General features: G+C 42.4%; 2 protein-coding genes across 2 annotated transcripts; both read right to left on the bottom strand.

Moving 5' to 3' along the window:
- Nucleotide 1: 1 nt before the first annotated feature.
- ogal (O-GlcNAcase like) lies at nucleotides 2-8885 on the bottom strand. The gene is made up of 17 exons (XM_071915262.2): nucleotides 8552-8885; nucleotides 8226-8277; nucleotides 7695-7792; nucleotides 6285-6415; nucleotides 5681-5852; nucleotides 5002-5100; nucleotides 4733-4872; nucleotides 4487-4631; nucleotides 3828-3926; nucleotides 3117-3379; nucleotides 2838-3012; nucleotides 2327-2412; nucleotides 1719-1811; nucleotides 1531-1619; nucleotides 1310-1430; nucleotides 563-683; nucleotides 2-392 (listed from the first exon to the last, which is right to left on the bottom strand). The coding sequence occupies exons 1-17, from the start codon at nucleotides 8622-8624 to the stop codon at nucleotides 256-258; spliced, it is 2094 nt and encodes a 697-aa protein (XP_071771363.2). The 5' UTR covers nucleotides 8625-8885; the 3' UTR covers nucleotides 2-255.
- Nucleotides 8886-10164: 1279 nt separating this feature from the next.
- LOC139924297 (uncharacterized) lies at nucleotides 10165-20739 on the bottom strand. Its single transcript, XM_071915320.2, has 13 exons — nucleotides 20620-20739; nucleotides 18994-19098; nucleotides 17925-18083; nucleotides 17555-17644; nucleotides 15104-17024; nucleotides 14890-14943; nucleotides 14664-14774; nucleotides 13119-14169; nucleotides 12827-13030; nucleotides 12455-12539; nucleotides 12225-12346; nucleotides 11416-11567; nucleotides 10165-10592 (listed from the first exon to the last, which is right to left on the bottom strand). The coding sequence occupies exons 1-13, from the start codon at nucleotides 20698-20700 to the stop codon at nucleotides 10492-10494; spliced, it is 4236 nt and encodes a 1411-aa protein (XP_071771421.2). The 5' UTR covers nucleotides 20701-20739; the 3' UTR covers nucleotides 10165-10491.
- Nucleotides 20740-24852: the final 4113 nt, after the last annotated feature.

A 24852-nucleotide genomic window follows, 5' to 3' on the forward strand; every position in this document is an offset into this window, starting at 1 on the left:
TTGAACACACAATGTGCCATCAATTTTATTAAGCAGGGTTAGAACAACCTAAATGTAATTACATTTGTCTTACTATGTAAAAAATAATCCCTATACATTTTTAACAATTCACTGATTACACTTTTCTTCACAACATACGTAAGTCTTAGTATAGATGCGTTGGATCAATTGAGCATGCTGCAAAATTATTCACAAGCTGGTCCCTTTCTCTTATGGACATTTCAGACCTGAGGGCAATACTCTAGGTGATCTTGTTCACAAGCTCATTCCCATGGCAACGACGTCTTTAGGTAGACCGGCCATTTTTATGGTTTTGAAGGAGCCCAGCTTAGTATAAAAGTCGAGCATCCTCCTATCGCTCTGCCTCAGCTCGCAGAATACTCCTCTGGATCCTGGAAGGGAAAAGCAGGCCAATAAGTTTAGTTTTTTTTTTCTTCAAATCTTAGTGTGCAAGTCAATATTCCAGCCTAACAGGATTTAATAGAATGGATGGAAAGTCTATAAGTGGAATTCAGTATTATTGGCAAAACTATCAAGAGCGCAGTTTCAGGACTCGACTCACCGCAGCTCCTGATGGAGGAGAGCAGGCCACTGATCATGCGCTTGGCGGGGGCGGAGTCAGTGACCCGGGGCAGCAGCTGCATGGTGACCAGGGAGGGGAAGTCTGGATCACTCACCACCCTCTGCAGGTAGGAGATAAAACACAGTGAAGTACAAGGGTGGAAGTAACGAATTACAGATTTACTCATGTTTCTGTAATTGAGTAGCTTTTCTGTGTACATGTACTTTATAAAGTCAGTAATTTTGCTTTTAGTACATTTTGCTGAAAAATTGCACTTCGCAACATTTTAAATCGCATTCATTACAGAGTACAAATTTTGTAGGCCCTTCTTCATAGGCATCAGTCACCATTTCCAGTTACTGGCCGGTCAGCAAAGAAGAGAAGAGTAATCTGGCTTTACTTTGTGCACTTTATTTTGTAATTTGTAATTTTTACAATTAAAAGAATCTAGTTTGTCCTCTCCTCATGTTAGAATTGCATGGGAAAAATCTAACAATGTTCTCTTTTCTAAAAAGTAACTCTGTTCATTTTAAATGAGCTACTATTCACTTTTACTTAAGTGGATTTTTACACCAGTACTTTTTCTTCTCCTTAAGTAAAATATCAGCAAAGTAACAGTACTACAACTTGAGTAGGACATTCTAGTACTCTTTCCACCACTGGTTAAGTATACTGTATTTTATCCGGATGTGATAATCTACTCTGGAACAGGATTGGGTCCTTGCACTTGATGGATCAGGCTCTCACCTGAATCTTGGCTGCGGCTGGTTTGGCATCGGTGAGTCCGAGGGCGAAGCCACACACCCCTATCTCATCCTCCAGCACCAGACCACACTGAGGGGAAGGGGGCATCTCACCTGCTGACAGACTGAGGTGGGGGAGGGGGCGGGGGCAGAGGGAAACGTTAGGATGGAAGTATGGTACGAGAGAGGAAGTGCCTAGGAGAGAACGTGCGCTCATGTTCTTACCCGTCGCTAATGAGCAGAGGTTGTGTCATCGTGGGAACTTTGTCCTCTCCCGCTCTCTGCATCTCACGGAAAATCCTCTGCACTTCCATCTAGGACAGAGAACCACACAGGCTGTATCTCTGCTGCACAATACCACTTCTGAGTGTTAACCAAATACACCTTGATGTCTGAGAATCTGCCATCCTCACCTTGTCCTCGGGGCAGTACGGCCGTATGGAGTAGACCGCCGTCATGGGAGGGTGTCGGAAAAGGTCCCTGTTTCCGTGGCAAGGCAGCATTCTCTGCAAGCACAAATATAAGTTCCTGTGCATCAGGGCTGAAAGATATTGACAAAAAATCTAATTGTGATTATTTGACAGAATATTGCAATTTAAACTGCGATTCATATCACAAGTTTGAAAAAAAAAAAGATGTCAGTGTGCAGGATTTACTGAATTTGAGTATGATAAAAGGTTTTCACCAATATTGTACTTGGTTTATGGACCAAAGATTACCCGCAGCACTAAGACACCTTGTTTAGAAAATCCATGTTGGACACCCCTCTCTCTTAAGCAATTAATTTGCATTAATTGTTCAGCTCTACTATGCATATACTTCAATAATTTACTGATTAGGAAAAAATGTTTTGCTAAGAGGATCTTTACAAGTAAACTATGTGGAAAAAAACAGCAGATTTTTTGTTAATTTGATCAGGCAATTTAGAGTATTTTAAAGTTCCAGATACTTTGCTCTCCTGAACCACCTGCACTGCAGCGAGAGAAGGTTTGGATTACCTGATTAGGTTAGATTAGGTTACCTGGAACTCTCCAGAGAGGCCGCCTCTGAAGCCCCAGGGTTCAGGGTCGTCATTCATTAGCTGAGCCGAAGGTCGATCTTGTCCTCCTGTGGAAAGCAAAGACAATAATTTATTGGAGAAAAATGCAAAGAGAAATCCACTTTTGTACAGTGACATTGTATTTTCTTTTGTTTGTAATGTTTTCTCCCCTTATTATACTATTACTATCCCTTCTCTCCTAAGGAAAAAAATAAATAAATAAAATAATAAAATAAACAATATATGGGGAATGACAGAATTGGCCATATAAATAGACATAGATATACACTCACATAAACTAAACTTGTATTACAGTGATGGTAAATGATGGTAAATGATTGATTACACCCTCATTTCGGGTGACGCCTGACTGCCGTAACACCATTACTGGAAAGCAAAGACACCAAACTATTTAACTCTTATCCAGTATTTACCAGTCTGTGTAGGCTGTTCATCGTAGGAAGGAGAGGAGGGGAGGAGCCGGTTTTCTTACCTAGTGTTTTCACGTACGCTCTTGCCAGGCCGACGCCGCTCTTGATGTCACAGATGTAGTTGTAGAGGTCGTACAGGATGCTGCGGTTGGGCGCGTTTGACAGGCGGTTGAACATCTGCACCACTGCCTCACACAGCTCGTCAAAACGCTGCGCTCTCGTGCGCCACTCCGCCGTCTGAAGAAACAGCAGCGGGTGAAGGGGCAGTGTGTGAAAAGAATGAAGAGTATTTGAGTATTATGAGTTTTTGAAAGCGTATAAACACACACACGCACTTCTACCTTGTCTGTCTCTACTGTAGCGGCCTCACTGTGGGTCTTCAGCCAGTCCAGTTCCTGCAGCATGGTTCTGGCCGCTGGCCCGTGTTCGTACGGCAGGTAGAAGAGCTCGGACAGCAGGTTCAGGTCCTCCAGCGTCAGCGGCTCCGCTGTGTACAGCGGGTTCTCCCCGGATCCAGGAACGTAGGCGGGGTCTCCCATGTCTGTCTGCATGGGCTCCTCATCGGACGATTCTTTCTTAAGGCGGGCTAGGGGACGACAAGCACCTGGGAGGGTGAAGACAGAGTTGACGTGTTTTCTCTTGATGTGATACTTTATTGATCCCGTCTCACTACGCCACCCTGCTGCTAGGGCTGGGCAATAATTCAATATCATCGTTTATAGTCTTTCAGTGGAATCATAGCGTGATGATATGATGATATTGTGATATGCAATTCCCTCATCTAAATTGATGATAAGCACATTTTCTTTAAAAACTCGACAAAATGAGGTATGAAACATTTTATGGAATATTATTTTAGTTGGTTTGACATCACACTTGACATTACCATGCAGTTCAATGCAATGAACATCAATTTGATTAACATGTGATTTTGCATCGCCCAGCCTTACCTGCTGCCTGCCTATTATAAAGACTTGCCTTGTGATATCATGGTAACAATTCATAAAACTGTAGATTTCATTATGTGAGGTCGTATTTTATCAGTCTCTTACCTCCAGGTTGGTCGGTGCTGAGAAACTCCTGCAGCCAGTCAGTAAGGGCGAGGGTCAGCGCCTTCTGGGGGCTGTAGCCGAGGTCCTGCTCCTCATCACCTGGTGTTGGGGGGTCAGAGAGAAGGGGAGGGTGATTAAATATGGAGTAGTGTGATAAAATGCGGAGTTGGGAGTTGGCGAGTGTGGTGTTAAAGGCGAAAGTAGTACAATTAGTCACACAACACTGCTCTCAAACAGAGCTGACGACTTCAAATGAGCTTGTTTTTATTTGATTTGATTAACAGTTTCAGCAGCACACACTTTTTCCTCAAATAATTCACAATTCCTCTCTTTCTATTACTACATCTGACTATTTTACTATTTTTCTTTTATCGTTCTGCAACAGTACAGGGCTCTTTCTCTGGGCATTATGAAGTACACACATGTTTTATCCTGACTGTAATTGACACATGGTACTGTCACAATACACCCGTTTCCTAAATTAACTACCACTACAACACTGCCACTTCCTCTGTAGAAATGAGTCTTAGATAATAGGATGAAAGCCTTTAAAGCTTGGTGTGTTAGAACTGGCAACTCTGAAAACAACAGTATCTATATATGCAAAATTTGATATTTTAAAGGCATCATTGAATCTCTAAGAAAAACTAGACACTCACTCATTTCCACATCCCTCTGTCCTCCATCAGCTGTGGACTTGCACCATGTAGCCAAGGTGTGGATGGCCACAAAGTTCGGGTAGAACTCACAGTTGGGATTGGTGAGAACCCCTTTCAGTTTGGGAATCAGCTCAGCGGGACGGTCCTTGTAGGAAGAGATGATGTTAATTAGTGGTCATAAAGGTTTTAGGATAGAGACCCCAGAGAGGTCCTTATAGATCTAAACCTGGACAGGTAGATATTTACCTTATAGGGTCCAAGGAAGAGCCTTTGGGGGTCGTAGTCGTTGGCGTGGATATTGTCCCAGATGACCGGTGCCCTCTTCAGGACGGACGACACCTCGTCTATGGACTCGACAGAGATTTGGTGGGATACCACTTTGGGACCTGAAGGACACAAATGGACAGTGTTTGGAAAATCATGGATCGCTAATCAAAGTGTTAAAAAATGAAACTTCTATTACTTCTATGGAGCACATCCAAACCAGTTCAGACTACAGTCCAGTGCGTTCTTACCGGTCCACAGCACGTCTATCCCAGGCAGCAGCTTCTCCCCCACAGTGTGCAGGTAAGACGACTGGGACACGTTGGGAGTGCAGAATGCAGCACAGTAATCTGGAGTCCCAGGATGAATGACAGAGACAAAATTGAGAAAAAAATTGAGCATATTCTGAAAAATAAAAGCAATTTCATGATTCATTATGTGCTTGTGTCTTCCTGGAATAGCAGCCTGTTGATCTAAATGCAAGGAAGTCGCACAGAAGAGAATTCAATCATTTTAGTATCAAAAATGGTATTAGAATGGCACCTATATCTCTGTGTAACTCCTGTCTGATTAGGGTTCAAAATAAAAAAAATATTGAAATGGCTTACTTAAATTTCTACATTATAAGAGGAAACACTTTTTCTCTCAAAGGTTTTTTACACAGCTTCCTAAACATATTTTAGTACTGTGCCGAATCCCTGGTTAGTTTGACACAATCTTTAATTTAATTAAAATTCAGAACCATTTGCTTCACATTTCGTTTCACTCTCCCCCACGATATTTATTACATTTAGGGTGCTGAAAAAAATGTATGCAGAAAAGCTGTCTTCAAATGGATTGCAATTCATATTTGCAAAAATTGCGATATTCTGCATAAAGAATGCAATTTGATGTTTTTTGTGTCACTGTCATGCAGCCCCATTCTCTGACCTGTGGGGCAGAAGAGGAAGGTCTCAGGTTGTCCCAGGTGCTGGTACACCTCATTAGTGACGGCCACCTGAGCGTGGGCGAAGGAGCTGAAGGCCTGTTTGTCAGCTGGACACATCTCCGTCTCGATGTCATCAAACAGTAAAGAGAACGACCTGCAGCCAAACTCCTTTACCTGGAGGAGCAAGGGGGACAATTTGTGGTTCAGAGTCTTTAGAAACGGACCGATATTGAACATCAGTCATCTTAAAACGTAGGCAATTTAAAATATGCACAATGTGTCAGCGTCAAATTAAGTATACATAGTAACATGCCATTTGGGAAAGGCTTTTCTCCAAATTGCCTTACAGTGAGCACCAACAAAACAGTTATTCCACCATGAATTAAACCTTTGACCCTAGCAGTGTCAGTGTCATCCTTTGCCCGTTAACCCACAAGCAGTGAATCTAATGTTGCCATTTTACTGCTGCATGTTTCCCAATAAAGTAATGTGGTGTCCAAGACAAATCCTTTGACAGCCATAAAGCTAAATAAAAGTTGAGATTAAATTATCTTAACTGTCCCATCCCTTGAGCTCCACCCTTCATCCATGTGTACCAAGTCCCACCTGGTCCAGTTTCCTCTTCAGGGTGGCAACCTCTTTGGGGTTGGAGAAGGTGATGTCCAGGCCGGGAGAGATGGCATAGACGAACTCAACGTCATGCTGTTTAGCTGCTGATATCAGGGCCATCAGTTGTTCTGGACAAAGAATGAGGGACGAGAAAACAAATCTTATGAAAATATAGTCTCATTAACAGTAAGATCTAATCCATCAGACAACAAGGTAAATCATACACAAGTTCACGATTTGATTCGATTTGATTTGATTTGATGAGCATGACCAACGCTCGCCAATCAACAGTTCCCGACCTAAATGGACATCTGTGGGAGATTCTTAAGTGGTGTTTGTAATCACCAAAATGGTTGTAACACCTCAAAAAAATTCAATCATGTGGTGTTGCAACCATTTTGGTGATTAGAGACTTGTCGTATTTGTTGAAAAGTTTATTTTGTCATGTACAAGAAATATGCAGTTTTTAATGGTCTAAAGATAAAACTGCAAATTATCACTGATCTTCAATCTAGAACTTTAATGATAAGACAGAGCCAAACAACAGGGAGAGGCTCCTATCGAAGCAACTAAACAACTAAACTAAGTTGATAATGACTCAGAATGTGGCTTTGGTGTGACCCTGATAGAGAAAGGGAAAAGATGAACATATCTACAGTTTAACAATCCCTTTCAAAAGTTCACGTATCTCTCCTCTCTTTGTTCAATTTTTTTTTTTTGGGCTTATTTTGTTATTGTAATTTTTTTTTTTTTTATTTTTTTTTTAACCTTTATTTATTCAGGGGAGTTTCACTGAGAGCAATGCTCTCTTTTTCAGGAACGCCCTGATCACATTCACACCTGGAAGCTGATCAGTACTACACAGTCTAATCTGCTGGCCACTGAGCAGCTCCACTGGAGCGGTTGGGGTTAAGGGCCTTGCTCAAGGGCACCTCAGTGGTGGTAATGAGGGAGGGGCAAGCGCTGCTTTTCACTTTCCCCACCCAGATTTATCCTGCCGGTCCGGGGGATTGAACCGACGACCTTACGGTCACAAGCTCACTTCTCTAACCTTTAGGCCACCACTGCCCTATTCGACACAGTTGTAAACGAGTGTCCGGACCTCAACGTGTTCTCTGAGATTTAAATAAAGGTTATATTCTTAAAGTTTGTTAATTTATGAAGGAAACCTGAACAAGAATCCTGAATTAGACAGAAGAATATAAATACATAAATATACTACAGTAAGAGAGCGAACAGCTGGTGAGACAGCGACCATGGGCAAACAGCAACTGTTTTATACCATTTGAGCAACACTGAAAGGAAACTTGCACCAAATCAAAAATAAAAAACCCCAACTATTTTATGTTTTAGACACTTTCTTAATGTGGGAAGAGGCCGCCTGCAGCCTGCTGATGTGAGACTCACCTGCCTCCTCAGCACAGTACAGGTCTCTCCAGTACATCCTGTGCTTGTAGTCATCCTTGGGGGCGTACAGGTATGTGCTCAAGCCCCACTTCTGTTCCCTATGAAATTCAATACCAGCAATTAACAATCACACCAAATTATTTATCATAACAATTGTTCGTGAGGAGATCATGTAACTTCAATGCTTTTGAGAGACATATCCTCTAATACAGTGCTGAAAAGTTGGAAGGGAAACTAAGAGTGTAACATATACGATCAGGAGACCTTGAATCACTGTAAATAACACTTTTTTTTTTTTTTGTGCTTCCACACTCCAATCCTGTCTTTTCCTGGACTGAAATAAAAGGTTTGTATATTATGAACTCCAGTCAAGAACAATAACCGATAACAGAAAGCAAAATACATTTTCAGAATAGACCCTTCTCAGGAGAGGCCCTAGTTTCATGTAACTAGATAAAAGTGAAATGAAATGTATTCCTGATTTATTCATAGGCCTATGGGAGCAGGCTAATAACGCTGGAGGCCTGTTACCTTTTGAACAGTTCTGTTCTTTGCTCCATAGTCCATGGTCGCCCATAAAAACCTGCAGCAAGCAAAGGTCGAGTTATAAACCAAATGATGTCACCAGGAGCAGTGATCAACACATGATAAATATCAAAACTGCATTTCACCAACACAATAAGACATTAAAAAAAACAACTGGTATTATTCATGCACTATAGATTCAGTCCTAATGTAGTCGTTTGCATCCTCTAGCCTGGTTCAAGGGAAGGGAACTCTAGCTATCTAGGCCACAGCAACCCAAAACCCCCGATCCTATCAGGGGTCACCGGTCCCAAACCGGGACAGTCACTCACCTTCCACGACTCCGCTGATGAACCGCTTCGACCCAGGTTGGGATCCCCGCTTTGCACCGGCCGGGTTCGACATGGTTTGAACTGAGTTTTCTCTCCTTTCTAAATCTCTACTTTCAGTTTATTGCTCGGACAGCAGCTCCAGTGCTGACGGCGCGCTATTATCAGTCATGGCTAGTTGGCATGACAGCCTTTATTTGATTTGACTTTTATTGCACAGTCTCCGTCCTCTTTACACCTGCGCAGACCGGGCAGTTTGAAGCACAAGAGCGTTGCGTAACACAAACATGATAGTCCAATGTTGTAAATACTTTCAACGAATAAGAAAGATTAATGTTATTTTAGTGAGTGAAGTTCATGCCCACATAACCACACGCATGTTGACTGTGCGTGTCGGACTACCGGGTTAGCGTCTTAAAGGAGCCGCCGCTACTTAATGTACCAGAGACTTTTAATGTGTAGCCTAACCATTCATACATATTGTGGCCTGGAATACCGTTTGTAGGTTCAAAATAAATAAATATTTATGTGGTGTCCATTTATCGAGACTAGATTATCATACTCTGTTGGATATCATCAATTAGTGCTGTTCAGTTCATTCCAGGGATCATTTTGTAATGAAGTTTTGCAAGTTACTTCCTTACTTTCCCTAAGCCTGTCTCCACTCTAGACCTTCTTCAGTTATCCTAGATTTCCCAGAATGACTTCAGACAACCTCCAAAAAAGGGGAATGAACCAAATCTATGGAGTGAACAGCATTCAGCTGTAGGTGGAGACAGCAGGAGTAACAGTTATAACATGAGCAAGAGGTTTTCCAGGAGAAAAGGAGAGATAATTCCGCTTTGTGGCTGCATTGCATTCTGGTCTATTGAGGCTAGTCAGTGGAGAAATTGGTCTCTCTTCCCCTTCTACCATAGACTTCTCCCTGCATGACTGTTGAACATCGGTGCAAAATGTTGAGTGTAGAAAGAAGCCCTTGCTCTTTGATTCTGAGACCGACATCAAAACCTGATGTTGATTTAATTTTTTCTGCTATCAAACTCCATTGTAGCTGCGCAGGAAATATCTTGATGTGATGTCACAGATTATGATGATGCTTCCAACTGAACATTTGCAGTTTGTCGAGTGTAAAAATCAATAATTAAAGATTTAAAAAGCACAGGATCCTTATCCCCAGGCTGCATGTACAGTAGGTGTTAGTAAATAATAAGACACAAAAGGCCTAGGTACAAGCAGGATATGTTACAGGCTTCACCTCACTCATTACCTGTAGTCCTGAGTGAAGTCCATAAACTAGTAGCAGGAGTGGAGGAAGATTAATCTCTGTACATTTGAGTCAAGGCCAGTCCTTATCTGCTCATGTAGAGCTGGGAAGCAACTGAATGCAGATATTTGAGTAAAACTTATCAATATGGAGGGGGAATTAGGAGAAACCTTTTTCCCCAGTCCTCACAGCTGACCAACTAGTCTGTGTGGTCTGAGTATTCAGGTCATAAAAAAACAAACAAAAAAAACACATTTCACATCAACAACCAAACCAAATCTGCTTACTGCGCTTTGGATCCAACTTTGCAAACTCCATACCAAATGAACACAAGTTGACAGCTGATCAGGAAACGCAATACATTGCTTTTATTTCTTATATACAAATATGCAAAACTTAAGTGTTATGGAATGCAAACAAAAACAGTATCAGGCTCCATTATTATAATCAAAGTTTTCCAATTAATTGTTACATCTTTGTACACATTAACTGTACACATCAAAAACTCATGCATGCTTTTTTTAGAGTCAAAAAATGAATTCAAAGTAAGATTGCTAATATACAAAGTTTGCTACAAAAGTAAGAGCATGGAGCTCTGAGGTTCCCATGAAAGACTTTCTTCATCTTTCCCATGCCTGACCCACTACTGTGGCTTTTCTTTTCCTCCTACAAGGTTCTGCTACCTCTTCAGTCCTTTCTGGGCTTGCTTCAGTAATGAATCAAAGTCCAGGTCTTCAAACCTGCTCTTGGTAGGAGCCGGGTCCACATCTCTATTCGAGTCTGAGGAGTAGATGGAAAGTTAGATTCACTGTAATGTTCAACATATCCAGTCACAGTCTCGTTTCCACTCACCGAGCACTTTATTAGGAACACCATACTAATACTGGGTAGGTATCAGCTTTCAGCTCAGTGTCAACCGGCTACCAAAGTGACATCTGCCTCAAGGTTGGACGTGTTGCATTCTGAGATGCTTTTCTGCTCACCACAGTTGTAAAGAGGTTATCTGAGTTACTGTCGCCTTTCTGTCAGCTCCAACCAGTCGGGCCATTCTCCTCTGACCTCTCTCATCAACAAGGCGTTTCCGTCTGCAGAACTACCGCTCACTGGATGTTTTTTGTTTTTCGCACCATTCTGTGTAAACTCTAGAGACTGTTGAGCGTGAAAATCCCAGGAGATCAGCAGTTTCAGAAATACTCAAACCAGCCCGTTTGGCACCAACAACCACACCACGGTCAAAGTCACTGAGATCACATTTTTTCCCCATTCTGATGCTTGATGTGAACATTAACTGAAGCTGCTGACCTGTATCTGCATGATCTTATGCATATCACTGCTGCCACATGATTGGCTGATTGGATAATTGCATGAATAAGCAGGTGTACAGGTGTTCCTAATAAAGCGCTCGGTGAGTGCAAGTGGCACAATGGAAAGTCCGGTGTGATGTTGATTCAACCAGTTTATTCACATTTCAGGAATTAAATCATTATGGTTTCTGCCTCCAATGCGGCTTACAAAAGTAATGGTGACTGTGCTTCAATGTTCATTGAGTGAAAGCTTGCCTTCACTATAGAAATGCAATTTTTTCCTTGTTTTAGACTCTCACCTAGATCAGCGTAGTTCGACTTGCAGAACTGTCGCCTCCCACCAAAGCAGATGTCAAACGGCAGCTCATCAGGCCTCCGCACTTTGTTGCCGTTCTCAATGGCTGCAAATGCGTCGTCCATGTTGTAAAATGTGACAAAGCCGTAGTTGTCGCTATGGGAACCAAAGGTGCATGATTTGAATAGTGATAAATGAATTAATTGTGATGCCAAAAAATAAAATAAATAATACACTGTAAGCATCCTAGTGTTAGCATCCTCACTTCATCCATAACAGTCTGGTACAGCAGTTTGGACACTCACTCCCGGAATAAATTACAGCGCATTGTCAACAAATCATCCAAAATCATTGGCATCCCCCTCCAATCAATCGAATCACTTCATCACAAACGGACAGTGAAAAGGGCAAGAAAAATAATTTCTGACCCCACTCACCCAGCACACCATGTTTTCCAGCTGTTGCCCTCTGGGAGGCACTACAGTTCTCTGCTCACCAAAACAACCCCTTTTAAAAACAGTTTCTTTCCAACTGCCCTACGAACTCTGAACTCCCTCTGACAAATTCCATTAGTGTCTATGCTGTTATGGCCATGAAACGTTATGCAATACATGTTATGTTTACTGTACTGTGATGTGGGTCTTGTACTGTATATTGTATTGATTGTATGATGTACTGATGTTCTTATGTTTCTATGTTGGAACCTGCTTAATGTATTGAAAACAAATTCCACCAGCCTGGCTGTGTGGTCATTAAATAAATAATCTAATCTAATCTAAAACCAAGAAAACATTTTTACTCCTGCATGCTTACCCTCTGTCTCGGAAGTGAAGGGAGACACATTCTACCTCTCCGAACAGAGAGAAGCGATCTCTCAGATCGTCGTGTGTCATAGACCGGCGGATGCGGCCCACATACACCACCCTGCGCTCATCCTGGTAAGAGAACATTTTTGTCAAGATTATTATCATTACTCATTAATGGATAACTAAAAAAAAAAAGCACAAACACATCAGCTGACAAGCCAATAATCTTAAACTCACTATGGCTCTCAGTTTTTGAATCCTCATCTCATGCCGTCTCTTGCGCCGCCTGGACTCTCGACTGCTGTTGCGATGACAGGTTGGGCTGAGAAAAGGAGGTAGATTGAGATTACACATTTAGACTCGGTGAAATTTACATTTAAGCAGGGCTGGGTACCGATGGTCTGTGCTTTTTTGGTACAGTCCGAATCACTTCAGTGCTACAGACTACCAAGAAATGTTAAAGCCAATCTAGGTATCAAAAAGGTACCATTTTGGTACCAGTGTCAAATTCAAGGTACCTGCACTGAACATTTTCAGAAGATACCCAGCCCTTCACTTAAATTCCCCTTTTCCATATCCAGAGGTGTACGTGAACAATCACCCACTGACCTGCAAACATCTCTCCGCCGCCTCCGTCGGACCCGAGGAGATGGTGATCGGGACCGGGACCTGGATTGGGACCAAGATGTGGATCTTGACCTGCTAGATCGTGATCTGGAGTAAGACAACCTGTACCGCCGGGGTGGGGAGCGAGAAATGGAGCGAGAGGGGGACGATGAGCAGGAACTGCTTTCCGAACTGTTGCGATGGAGCCTGCAAGACAGACAGATTGAGAATTGAGGCTGATGCAGAAACAAGACATGGAAAGACTAAAAACGGAACAGGAACAGAAGATGAATACCTCTTTCTTTGTGGAGAGCAAGACGAGGAACTGGATGAGGAACATGAAGATGAGGAGGGAGAGCTGGAGCTTGAATCAGAACGAGGGGACGTTCTCCGATATCTCCTGGTCACCCTCTTCTCCCTCCCTCTGCCAGGAGGGCTGGGGGGAGGAGTCGGGGGACTGCATGGCTTTGTTCTATCTTCCTTTGCATCACCTGCAAGACCACACTCATGCTCTGGCATGGCACCGTCTGAAAAAGGCAGGGCAAGGTCTGTCTCTGGTCTAGTGCTTTGGTCCTCGGAGAGACGCTGCCGCACACACTTCTCAGAGTTATTAACGGGCCTGAAAGCGGTGTTAACCTCACAGGTTGTGGTGCGTTTTTTGCATTCAGAAGTGGTACTTGAGTCACGGGTCGTCACCTGCATTTTATGTGTGAGGTTAGAAATATCCATAGGGGTAGAAGTCTGAGTTTTGCTACATAGAGTAGCACTTGTAAGTGAACGATTCACAGGTGCACAATAATCATGGTCTGAGAATACAGATAAAAGCATCTCAGAAGAGGTTTTGGTGGCAGAAGACTTTAAGGGACTAGTGTGTGTCCTCTTGGACGGTAGGGGACGGGGGTCAATTATTTGAATGGCCTTGGATGGGGGAGTTTTAGGTGTTGCAGGCTGCTTCCTCTGGAGGGCTAAAGAAAACAGCTTCCGCTGCTGGTTGGCAGGGGCGCGATCCTGAGTGCTGAGGATGATATCAGTGCCGAGAGGCTCTGGTATGTCTACAGACTCCAACATTTGAAGAGGTGGCACAATCCTGAGGGTTTTTGAAGTGCTGGGTGTTTCTGAAGTGCTAAAAGATTCCTGATTTTGAGTCTCAAGAGGTTCCACTGATGATGGTCTGAGTATCTCTGGTCCTGCAGTTGGAGTAGTGTCAAGGTCCAAGTCTTTGAGCGTTTGCAAGTTTGGAGACTGAGGTGCATCAACCAGTTCTGCAATACGAACTGGATCCGGTCCTGAACTGCAGAGTGGTTTTTCAATGTTCAAGAGGCAAGCACTCAGCAACCCAAGCATTTCTGAAAGGAAAAAACAGACCCTGAAGTAATTATTCACAATCATACAAAACCCTTCTATACAACATAGACAACATATTAGTTTCTCATATGTCCATCAATTTACTAAAAAAAAAAAATCACATGGAAAACCAAATATATTCCTGACCAACTTTACTTGGATCTACAGTACGAGATAGCCTTTTTGGCTAAAAAGGAAAGAAATTCATGACTTGAATTGGGTGAAAACTCAACACCGACTATAGTAAACCAAAAATTTGGTTTAAAGGAGGATGTCAGTGTTGCCAGTGTTAGCCTAGTTGCAACAAATTCTTTACTCATCAAATCTATCATCAAATTTATACAACACAATGATTGACATATTAACTGCAATAAATGAAAATATTTACAAAGCCACATATTTGTGGTCCCCAGATCAACATGAGGGCAGCTGAATGAAAATATTAGCAGCACCAGTGGCGGTAAAGATTTGTCTGGAGTCCTGTCAATTCGCTCACCCACAGTGCTGCTACTGCAGCTGCTCTCCAGACGTCTGGCCTGATCACATGCTTCAGAAATGGCTTCAGGTGTCGCATCCAGGTCACTCTCACACTTATTCTCATCTTTGGCTGGAAAAGGAAGGATGAAAAGAGATGCAACAGGTGAGCTTAACTAAACAAAGAAATAGACTGGACCTCAGCCTCCAACTGAACAGTACAGTATATTGGTAGTCTGATCACTCACCTTGTGTCTCCTCAAACTGTTCCAGCAGGCTGGTCAGATCAGGGGCTTCGATTCCTGAAACAGAATAACAGACAGACATGAAAAGAATGCCTCCCTCATTTCGCAATTATCCCTTATTCTCAGTGACATTTACTCAATATATCTGATGAAAAACATCTAGCTCATTTAGTGCTTTCATCTAGTCAGATTCCACAGCTATGACTCAACAGCTTACCTGAGTCGCCTGCTGGAGTCGGTACTGTACAGATAAGCTGAGGAGGGGATGGTGGTTCCTCAGGGGGAGAAAAACCAAGGGGCAACCCCATCAACGTCTCCTTCACTGGGATGGGAGCGTTTACGGGAGCGGGTGGCTGAGTGGAGTATGGCATGGAGGAAGGACACTTGGTTTGTCTCATCAGATCTGGGCTTGGCGACTGAGGAATCTTTGGCAAGAGTTTGGTTTCTTTTGTGGGGCTATGACTGCGTTGTCGAGGCGGTGGTTTCTTGCACTCTGAAATGGATTCAGCTTGTGTTGTGGTAGGACACGGTGCTGGAGATGTAGAAGGCAGAAGCTCTTCTTTTGAAGGTTGCTTAGAAAATGTATTCTTGACTTCCTGAAGCAGAGTGGTGCTGTCCGGGTTAGGATCCTGGTTTAGTAACAACACCTTGGACTTTGGCTCTAGAGAGGATAGTTCTCCGTTAGGATGTTGGGTTGAGAATTTCTTCTGGATCTCTTGCAGGAGTCTGGTGCTCTCAAGGCTGGAATCTCTGTTAAGGAACACCACTTTGGGCTCTGGTGAGGAGTGGGCGGTAGATGGCGACGCTGGTTGACTAGTCCTGTCACTAGGTGGCTGGGTAACAGGCAGGGGGAGGAGGACGGGATTAGGGGGATCACTACTGAGCAACGTTGGTTTCTTTTCTGGACTTTTCCTGTTTTCAGGTGCATTCACAATCGGGGCAGCTGTGAGGCTTGAAAGTGGACTAGCAGGTGAGATGATTTTGGATTCAGTTCTTGGGCGTTTCAATCCTCCATGACGTACATGATTAGATGGTTTAGTCTCCACTGGGTCAGGCCTGGGCGGTAGAGAGACACGAGAGGATGAAGTTTTACAACCAGAAGTTTTAGATCCACTGAAATGATCAGTACCAACTCCGGTACCAATTGGATGATCGTGTGTCATCTTTGGTCCCCATCTGTTATGTCTCTGTCCCTGTAAACCAAGTATGGGAGTCAGCTCTTTGGGGGGCTCAGAGAGGGACGGCCACTTGGTGGTATAGTTCCCCTGTTTCTCCACCAGGGGCAGTCTCTTTTGGCGCAGCTGTCTGTACTGCTGAAGGCTTAGTGATTTGGCCTTGGTCTCGCCTTGTGGCAGCAGAACAAACGGAGCCTCGGTTACCTCAGCCTTGTCACTGTTGATTTCTGAAGAGGCTGTTGTTAGGGGCTCAGGTGCTGGGCCAGCTGGAGTTTCAGGTGTTTTTGTGCTGGTAAGTGGAGCTGAAACATCCATTTCACTTGTCTGCTCAGTTATTCCGCTTACCAGCTTTTGTACATTGGACTCTTTTTCCATAGGTACATCAAAGGAAGCCACCTGAACAGGGCCGAAGCTCACCCTTTTCTTCTCCTTGGATGGCTGAGCTCTGGATGAGTCCCGATTCAGCAATACACTCTTCAGTAGTTTGGCGTCAACTCTTTTTTCATCTCCCTCCTCTTCCTCCTTTGTCTCGTCATCAGATACATCAACATTTATCTCCTCGTCACTGTCCCCAGAGGGCTTCTCATACTTCCATATCTCTCCCTGAGAGGATAATGTGTGGTCTTTCCTCGGTTTACCCCAAGAGGAGGACATTTTTCTGGGTGTGCTCACCCAGCCCTTCCCCTCCTCCTCCAAGCGCAGCCTGAGACAGTATGGGTGCATGATATTCACCAGGTTGACTAGAGATGTTGAGGTGAAGACCTCAATTTCAGTCTCTGCTTTTTTAGGTCCCACTTCAAATGAATTTGTGGAGTGATGTGATTTCTGACTAGGTTGTATGAACTCCAGTGGCAGGCTGTCGCTCTCTCCTTTGCTCCCATCTTCTCCATCACTCCTCTCTGTGAATACTACATTCAGAGATCCGAGTCTAGGTCTTCTCAGTCTGTCAGCAATGGATTCTTCCTAAAAAGGGGGAAAAGAAGAATGATTTAAAATCAGGAGTGTCTAATATTTTTATTCTCACAGACCTTCTTTGTTCCAGTTTGTACTGGTCATTCACCGCTACAAGCCATCGCTGAAACAAGCAAGAGCCTAGCTACATACTTGGCCTTGAAACAGGACAAATTCAACTACACTTCTCTGTAAAAAGGTGTGCAGCCACTTGTTAGACATACTCTGACTTTGTATGCTGACCAATACATGTATGCAATAAAGAAGCCATACTCTAAGAGCTGAGCTGAGTCCTGATTCCAGCACAACAGCAGCATCAGGTTTTTTGTTTGCAAGCTAACAAAGCTAACTCATTGAAGCTTATCCCACAGACACAAAGGTTGCAGTGCAATGTTTTCGTCAGCCATGTTGAAAAAGGAAGCAACATCACAACTCGGCTAATTCCTGTTGCATCTAGAATTCCGATTTCCCTGACTTGATCGTCCGACATGGACAGGTGTTCAAGTTCTTTCTGGTGGGAAAGTCATATACCCGATACTTACTGAGGAGGGTGACAGGGAGGAGGACTTGGGGGAATAACACACAGGATCTCTGTCAGGTGCAGCTCCAGCTAGACTCAACAGCCTCCTCAACTGAAACAAGAAAATCAGACGAGAAAAATTAACAGGCGCAGACGCTACAAGTCGGCCAGGTGGTTGGCTCTCTTTTACCAACACTGGGGGTAACAGACAGCCAACCACTTAGTCTGTGTGATCATTTTGAGAAAGCATTTTTTTCCACCCCATTTCCACAAGCAAAATGCTTATTCGCACCGGTTAGTAGATCAGAATTGCCACGTTTTTTTTTTATACATGCGACTGCATTAACACCACTGCAAACGCTTAGTAAATAAAGCCCCAAGTGTGTACCCACCGGAGAGTTGTCCCTGTGGTCCTGGTGTGTGAGGAGCTCAGCGTCCGGCAGGGTGTCGAAGGGAGACAGAGTCCCGTCATCGTCCTCCACACTGTCCAGTATCTCAGAAAGGGCTGACAGCAAGGTAGTCTCGCTCTCGTCTTCCACTCTGCTCTTATCCTGAAAAAGGGGGAGCATATTAGAAACTTACCCACTCACTTACACAATGAATCAAGTTTGTAATTCATCATAAAGTGACTTGCCACACAGATATCAAGTTAAAGGATAATTCTGGTGTTTGTCAGTGTGTTTTGATTGCTTTTTGGGTTCGACTGCAAGTTTTGCTTGGACCCTTTGGATTGAGCTGCACTCACTGCAAACTGAAAGGCATGTAGCTCTACAGTGAAGTAATTTACATAATTTTGATCAGAATCAATAGGTATGATGGCATAAACTAGGACAATAAGGCCCAGGTGGAATTATCCTTTAAGTTTCAGCTAATGTCAGCCTTCTTAACCATCCAGACAACAGATAAAACAGGAGGAAAAGTCTGCAGAAGTTTAGACACTATCCCTTTGTCTAAAGATGTAATTTGATTGGTTAACAGAGAGTGTATGGTAATCTTATATAAGGGACAAAGTGTGAGAACAGGCAAAGACCAAAGACTTTATATTCATAGTATTCCCATGATGTCACATGCATTTCATTGGCTGTTTGTCATTTGATTACAATCACTTGTTCATTTATTACAATCACCTGTTAAGTTTCCTACCAAGATGGCTGTGTGGTGATGTAACAGAATACTATCACCAATAACTGAGGAACTCAAATGTTTCCATCTCAAAAAGTTACTGGCCATTGTGACGGGTGACCCTTACTGATTTATCAACTAAACACAAATTTCATGGGCATTTGGTGCTTTGCAAATGTTACTTCGGACCCTGAAGAGATTTGTGAAAAAAGGAGGTGTCTTTTAGCTAATGTACAAATGCCGCAGCCCTGAAATGTGAACCCATTTGTTTCTAAATACACTGCAGACGTTCGGAAGGGTCGACAGCGGTGAAGAAGAATGATGTGCTGCAATTCTGACCTCTGAAGTAACAGTGGAGTCTTCCAAGATGGCCAGGATGGAGCGGTCCATGACAGACTGTGCGTCCATCTCCATGCCTTCCACTTCCCCTTTGGTCAGGACCATCTTCCCATGAGAGAGAGAGAGAGAGAGAGAGAGAGAGAGAGAGAGAGAGAGAGAGAGAAAATAAGATCTTATTACCTTATCCATCTCATGTCAACTCACATGCTGACACCAACAACTGTGCATATGTACACACCCCTGCACACTGGGGCATGGCCTACTTGCGTGAGCCTCTCTCTAGGTGTGACCACATGCTAGGACAACGGATGCAATATGATAATAGTTTGAGATTAACGTCTGTTGTGAACATAAAATGAAGAAGAAATGCATATTCTGATAAGGCATTAAATATTTCTATGAAAAAATAATATGGGGTTGCCTCGATGAGGCTTAATCCATGTTTGTGAAACTGAGCATGAGAGTGCATGGGACTGAAACAGGGTGTCTGCAAGTTTTATCAAGTTAAATATTAAGACTTTTGAGGATATTATTTATGCCGATTGGAATGAAATATGAAAGCAACTAGATCTGTTAGGTCTTTAGATGCTTTCATTTTCTGTTACAGATCATAAGTGACTGGGCTCATTTCTCACTTGAAAAAAAAAAAACAGCACACTGAGACGCTGCTACATTTTACCCCTAAAACTGAATCTAAGACTGAAAATAGTTCAACTGTAATCAAGACCTTTTAAGGCCTGGAGTTTCAACAATATATTATTATTTTTTAGACATTTTAACACATTCAGGACTTGTGGGCACACTGGAATGGCCAATAAAAATAAAAACTTCATGCAGAGAGGAACTTGACTGTACAATCAACAAACCACAGGAAGGCATTGTTCCCAAAGGAGAGAAAATTAAGCTCCCCAAGTATCTTTTTTAAAGAGAGCAAGTTTACTAGTGAGTAACTCTAACCCAAACCCATGGGTACACGAGGCTGTAGAGGCGGGTCTCAACCTGCACACCATCTGTGGGAACCAATCACACACTTGTTGTAACAGAGCTCTCTGGGCCTGTAACAATAAAGATAGATATTTGGCCCAAATGTGGCTGCAAGGCAGAGTCTCCCTATGCCTGCCTGGCTTAATCTTGAAAATAAGCTTGTGCCAGGACAAAAGGAGGGTATAATGGGGGTATTATAAATAAAAATGAAAGGGGACATTGTAGGAAGCAGGACACTGACTTGGCTGGTTTGGACACTGATAGCTGCTCTCTGTGGGTGCAGCAGCCTCTTCTGAACATCTTGTTCCAGAGAGAAAACTAAACGGCAGAACTCCCCGTCTGCGTAAACCGTGTAAATTACTAATGGCAGAATGAAATGTAAACATATGTGGAGAGGTAATGTGATAATATATAACTACATCAAGCTATTTTCGTACCCGGATAGTACCGAGCACGTTGATTCATTGACCGAGCCAACTCCCTAATCAGTAACCTCGGTAGTACTACACTAGCCTGTTAGCCACGTGTCGCCATGCGCTCACATGGCCCTCGCGCACCCACAAAACCCCTCCGATACTTTCGAAACCCATTCACCTGCATTTATTTTGATGTAAAATCAATAAACATGCAGCAAACTGGTACCTCGTTGAGGGTGTTGCCGGTCAGATATTCGGGGTTACCGGCATTTAAACTCCTGTCTTTGCCCCTCCACCGTGCCGCCATCTTGCTGTTCCGCACATGGTCTGCTGGCAGGAAGAGACACGTGTTCGCCGGCGCAAAGCACAGAACCGACCTGGAGTCAGTTTGTAACCACAATCTGCCTTTCTGTATATCATAAGCAGATAGACAGAATCCGACCCCCGATCAGTTGTACATACGTCTCATCTGTTCATGTAGACTATTAGTGAGTTTTATGCTCTCTTGTACACTGCAATTTTATATTTCTGCAAACGCACACATATGCTAATAGACTTAATAGGTGACAGCTGTGGTCTGTTATTGATGTCACCTATTAAATAATGAAGGGTAGCAGTTTGATAGAAAGGGTGCACTCGTTTAAGGGCGCCCGGTACCCCGGTCACATGACGGGCGGAAACCAGCGACCAGGGCGGAGCATTCCGTGGCGGCGGCAAATCAACCCCGCCTCTCGTGAGAGGAGCAGTGATGTCCTCACTGCTAGACAGTGGGCTGTACTGTCGTCACTCTTGTGAACTGAGATAAACCAAACAGTCACCTGCAGTTCAAAGGGAATGATCCGAGTGGGCTATAAAGTCTGGGGCACTGATTTTTTACCTAATTCATTAATTAAGATTATAAAATGTTTTCCAGAAGGTGCACAGGCAGAATGTTCAATTGAATGTTACAATACTTGGATGTAATGTAATGTAATGCTCGTTTTTTTTTTTTTTTTAACATACTGACATACTGTTGATACCTATGGTTGATACATGTTGTGGGGCCAATTTGTTAAATCTTTCGCCCTTATCTATGCCCATAGAATTTACATTGGTAGAACGGTCATTCCCATTCACATTTGGCTGGTACACTTCCAATTGCTGCCATAGAATATTTACATTACATTACATTATGTCATAGCAGACGCTTTGTCCAAAGCGACTTACAATAAGTGCATTTTGTCAACAATAGTGAAACCAACTGTGCATCACAATCTTCATCAGCTCAATATTTGATAATGCTAGTGTGTTACCATGGCAACGGAATCGTGATGAACATTCCAGTGGCAGTTGTGATGAACATTCCAACTTTCTGAGTGTTTATGGAACAATGTTCATTTACATGATGACATCATCAAAACATCTTTGGAAGCATATGCTACTCATTGACATCTAGAGAACAAAGATTTAAAGAATTGTCATAATTCTTTAGAGTAGAGGCATTATACATCAATATAACCAAGCTTACTGATTCTGTTGGTCAGTCCTGAGAAGAATGATATCGAACACGATATTTTTCATATTGTTGATATTTCTTATGCTTACGTGTAGAGCTAAGTAAATATGGGTAAAGGAAGAATCAATACCAAAGAACAATCAATATGAAATCAAGGTTAATATCAAATGAAGCTCAAATCAAGATTAATAATGAAATCACACATAAATCAACTCATTTCGTTTCAGTTTCATTGTCTGGGTATGGTGGCCCATGAGGCAAATGAGAGACCCAGCAGCCTGGGGTCTTTATGACCAGTGGAGCTTTCCTTAGGTCCTGGTGTGCGAATACTCATAACTGTCTGTTGTAACTATCTGTGATGCGAATTGTAAATGGGTGCATGCTGGTCAAGACTCCTCATCTGGTGAACACCCCCACATTTTGGGAAAAGAAATGCTCAGTAAAAAATCTTAAGCAGTCTAATTAAAACATACAATAATCTTTTTATTTGGCCTCTCCCCAGTTTCCCATTCAATGACTACTGGGTTTCTACTATCAGTCGAGAAATCTGGACACCAACCTACAGTTCAAGGCTGTGGTCGAAGCATTTTGAGGACAGGAGCCTTTTCTATGGTTCTGATGGTAAAGCCCGCCAGTGCCAACCATCCTCACCTCAAAGAACCAGGGGAAGATAAGTGAGTCTCTCCAAGCAATTAAACTTGATCACAGCTACAATGTGCACTCAGACTTGCAAATTCCCCAGTGCTCCTTCTAAGCACAGCAGTGTCTTGGTAATGCAGACAATCAGAAGACAGATTGCATGTCAGGCATGTATCACCATAATGGGTCTGGGTCATAATGGGCAATTTAACTGTGCAATCATGCAGTGTCTTACAGGCTTGTGACAACATTTTTGAGTGTCATAATCACATATACTTTGTAACTCCAACTTCTGGTGAGGATGCATTAGCTTTGGATCATTCTTATGATCTGACTGAGTCTGCTAGAACATTAAGATGCAAGTCGTTTAGATCTGAAGACAAATTAACAGCATGCCGCAAGCAACTGAAGCTCGTTAAGCAACAATGTAAGGTCGCTCAAAATAAGATTGCCAACATGAATGGCATCATAGTTGATTTGAAAAACAGGGATTTGAGTACAGATAGCTGTCCTATAAATATCCTGGCAGATTCACCTGGAGGAGATGCAAAGGAAATGTTTACCAGAGAACAAAAATACCAAAAGCTTTACTCAGAAAACTTGTGTTCCTTTGCCACAATACAGCAGCAAGTTCTGGAATGAGATGGAAATCCACCTGCTGGAATATAAACTAAAAACTTTGATAAATATAAATAATTGTAATATTTTCTTCTATTTCACAGATACAAACCTTGATTGTTAATATAACTTAGCTATAACTTACTTATACATAAATATTTATGAATTAAAACCCTCTATTTTCTGTATTCCAGGTAGACTTTCTCCTCTACACCAACTCTCTAGTGACCTTAACTATAAAAATGTACACCAAATGTGACAGTCCTAAATATAATCTACTAGAATAATCCTCTCAGTTACTGTACCTCTGCCCCCCCTTTTTATTTTTATGTACAAATATTTCAATGACTGTTAATATTTGATATTATTGTCCATGAATGTTTTGTTACTGTGAACTATCTCCATTAAAGAAAAACAATTTACATTTCCTCGTTTGATTTGATTCAGACTTTTATTTAGTTCAAAAGCGACATCTAGTGTCCAAATGAGGACTAGGACTACACATGGAGATGACCATGAACGGCAGGGCAGCACTAAAACAAATATAGTAGCCTACATAACTGTATTATTTAGATCATACAGTATATTTTTATATTTTACACATAAGGTAGAAGCAAACTATAACAAGCCGCTCTTGAAAGACAGACATGAGCAAGGGACAGTGTTCATGAGCTTGTTCATAAATGGCACTTCAACAGTATTTAATCAAAATCAGAACAAAACTGCTAGATGCTTTCATGCTAGCTCACACAATATGAGAGCAACAGTGATAGTGATTATTGTGATTCAAATTAATGATTTGTTTTGGATCTGATGTTCCACTTTATGACAAGAGGCTTTGGCACTGAAAAACCAAAATCACTGAAAAGGGAGTGATGTTAAAATTGAAAATGAGACTGTGGAAAGCCGTGAAATTCCCCCATGCTGCTCCACTGACTCTGGTGTTGTAATTGCTGAGAACTTCATTAAAAATATCGACTCATTCAGCATCAAAATCATAATACGATACACATAATTCCAGTCACATAATGAGAGGCAAAATTGCAATCAATTCTTGAAGTGGTATTTTTTTTTAGTAAAGCAAAGATGGCTTCTGCTTCCTAACAGCCCATCTGCAAGTTGTGGTCTACCAGACAAAAGTAGAACAAATAGAGATTAACTACGTGTTCAGATATTGAAATACTGATGTGTTGACTTTGCTGATCAACTTGTGTACATATCCTCATTTCACTTGAATTTGCATCTATTTAGGTCCCATTTTCAACTGTCACATGAATTAAAACTTGTTCAAGGTGCCGGTGGCTTATGTAATAATAACTCCAGGCATACAATAGGTCACTATTTATTCTGGGGCTGATTGATTGCATTTATTATTGTTTGTATTGCATGCAGCTAACTGATGAGGCCTTGGCTGGTACCTCGCAATCACGCAAATTTGACCCAGTGCCATTTCATTATATAACTTTTTCCTTTTCCACTTTATCCTGTGCAACTCTAAACAATGTGCTAATCCTCTCTCTTTTTAAAAGTATGAATAAAGAAATACAATTGTCTAAACCAGTGTTTTTCACCAGTGTTTTACATCTCTCCCTGTAGTGGATGAGGACCAACAACAGCACCAACACAGATGCTCCAATGGCAATCTTCCTCCTCTCTGGCATAGATGAGGCCAGAATGGACGGCTGATTGCATTTACATAGTCAGTAT

The sequence above is a fragment of the Centroberyx gerrardi genome, chromosome 3 (assembly GCF_048128805.1).
Source record: "Centroberyx gerrardi isolate f3 chromosome 3, fCenGer3.hap1.cur.20231027, whole genome shotgun sequence".
Classification (NCBI taxonomy): Eukaryota; Metazoa; Chordata; class Actinopteri; order Beryciformes; family Berycidae; genus Centroberyx; species Centroberyx gerrardi.

Coding starts and splice junctions, on each gene's coding strand:
- LOC139924297 (XM_071915320.2), bottom strand. CDS start 20,700: ATGGCGGCACGGTGGAGGGGCAAAGACAGGAGTTTAAATGCCGGTAAC. Junction 19,099..20,619: donor CCGGCAACACCCTCAACGAG/GTACCAGTTTGC, acceptor TCTCATGGGAAG/ATGGTCCTGACCAAAGGGGA. Junction 14,775..14,889: donor ACAGTTTGAGGAGACACAAG/GTGAGTGATCAG, acceptor TTCCTTTTCCAG/CCAAAGATGAGAATAAGTGT.
- ogal (XM_071915262.2), bottom strand. CDS start 8,624: ATGTCGAACCCGGCCGGTGCAAAGCGGGGATCCCAACCTGGGTCGAAG. Junction 4,873..5,001: donor GATAGACGTGCTGTGGACCG/GTAAGAACGCAC, acceptor TGTGTCCTTCAG/GTCCCAAAGTGGTATCCCAC. Junction 4,632..4,732: donor TCTTCCTTGGACCCTATAAG/GTAAATATCTAC, acceptor TCTTCCTACAAG/GACCGTCCCGCTGAGCTGAT.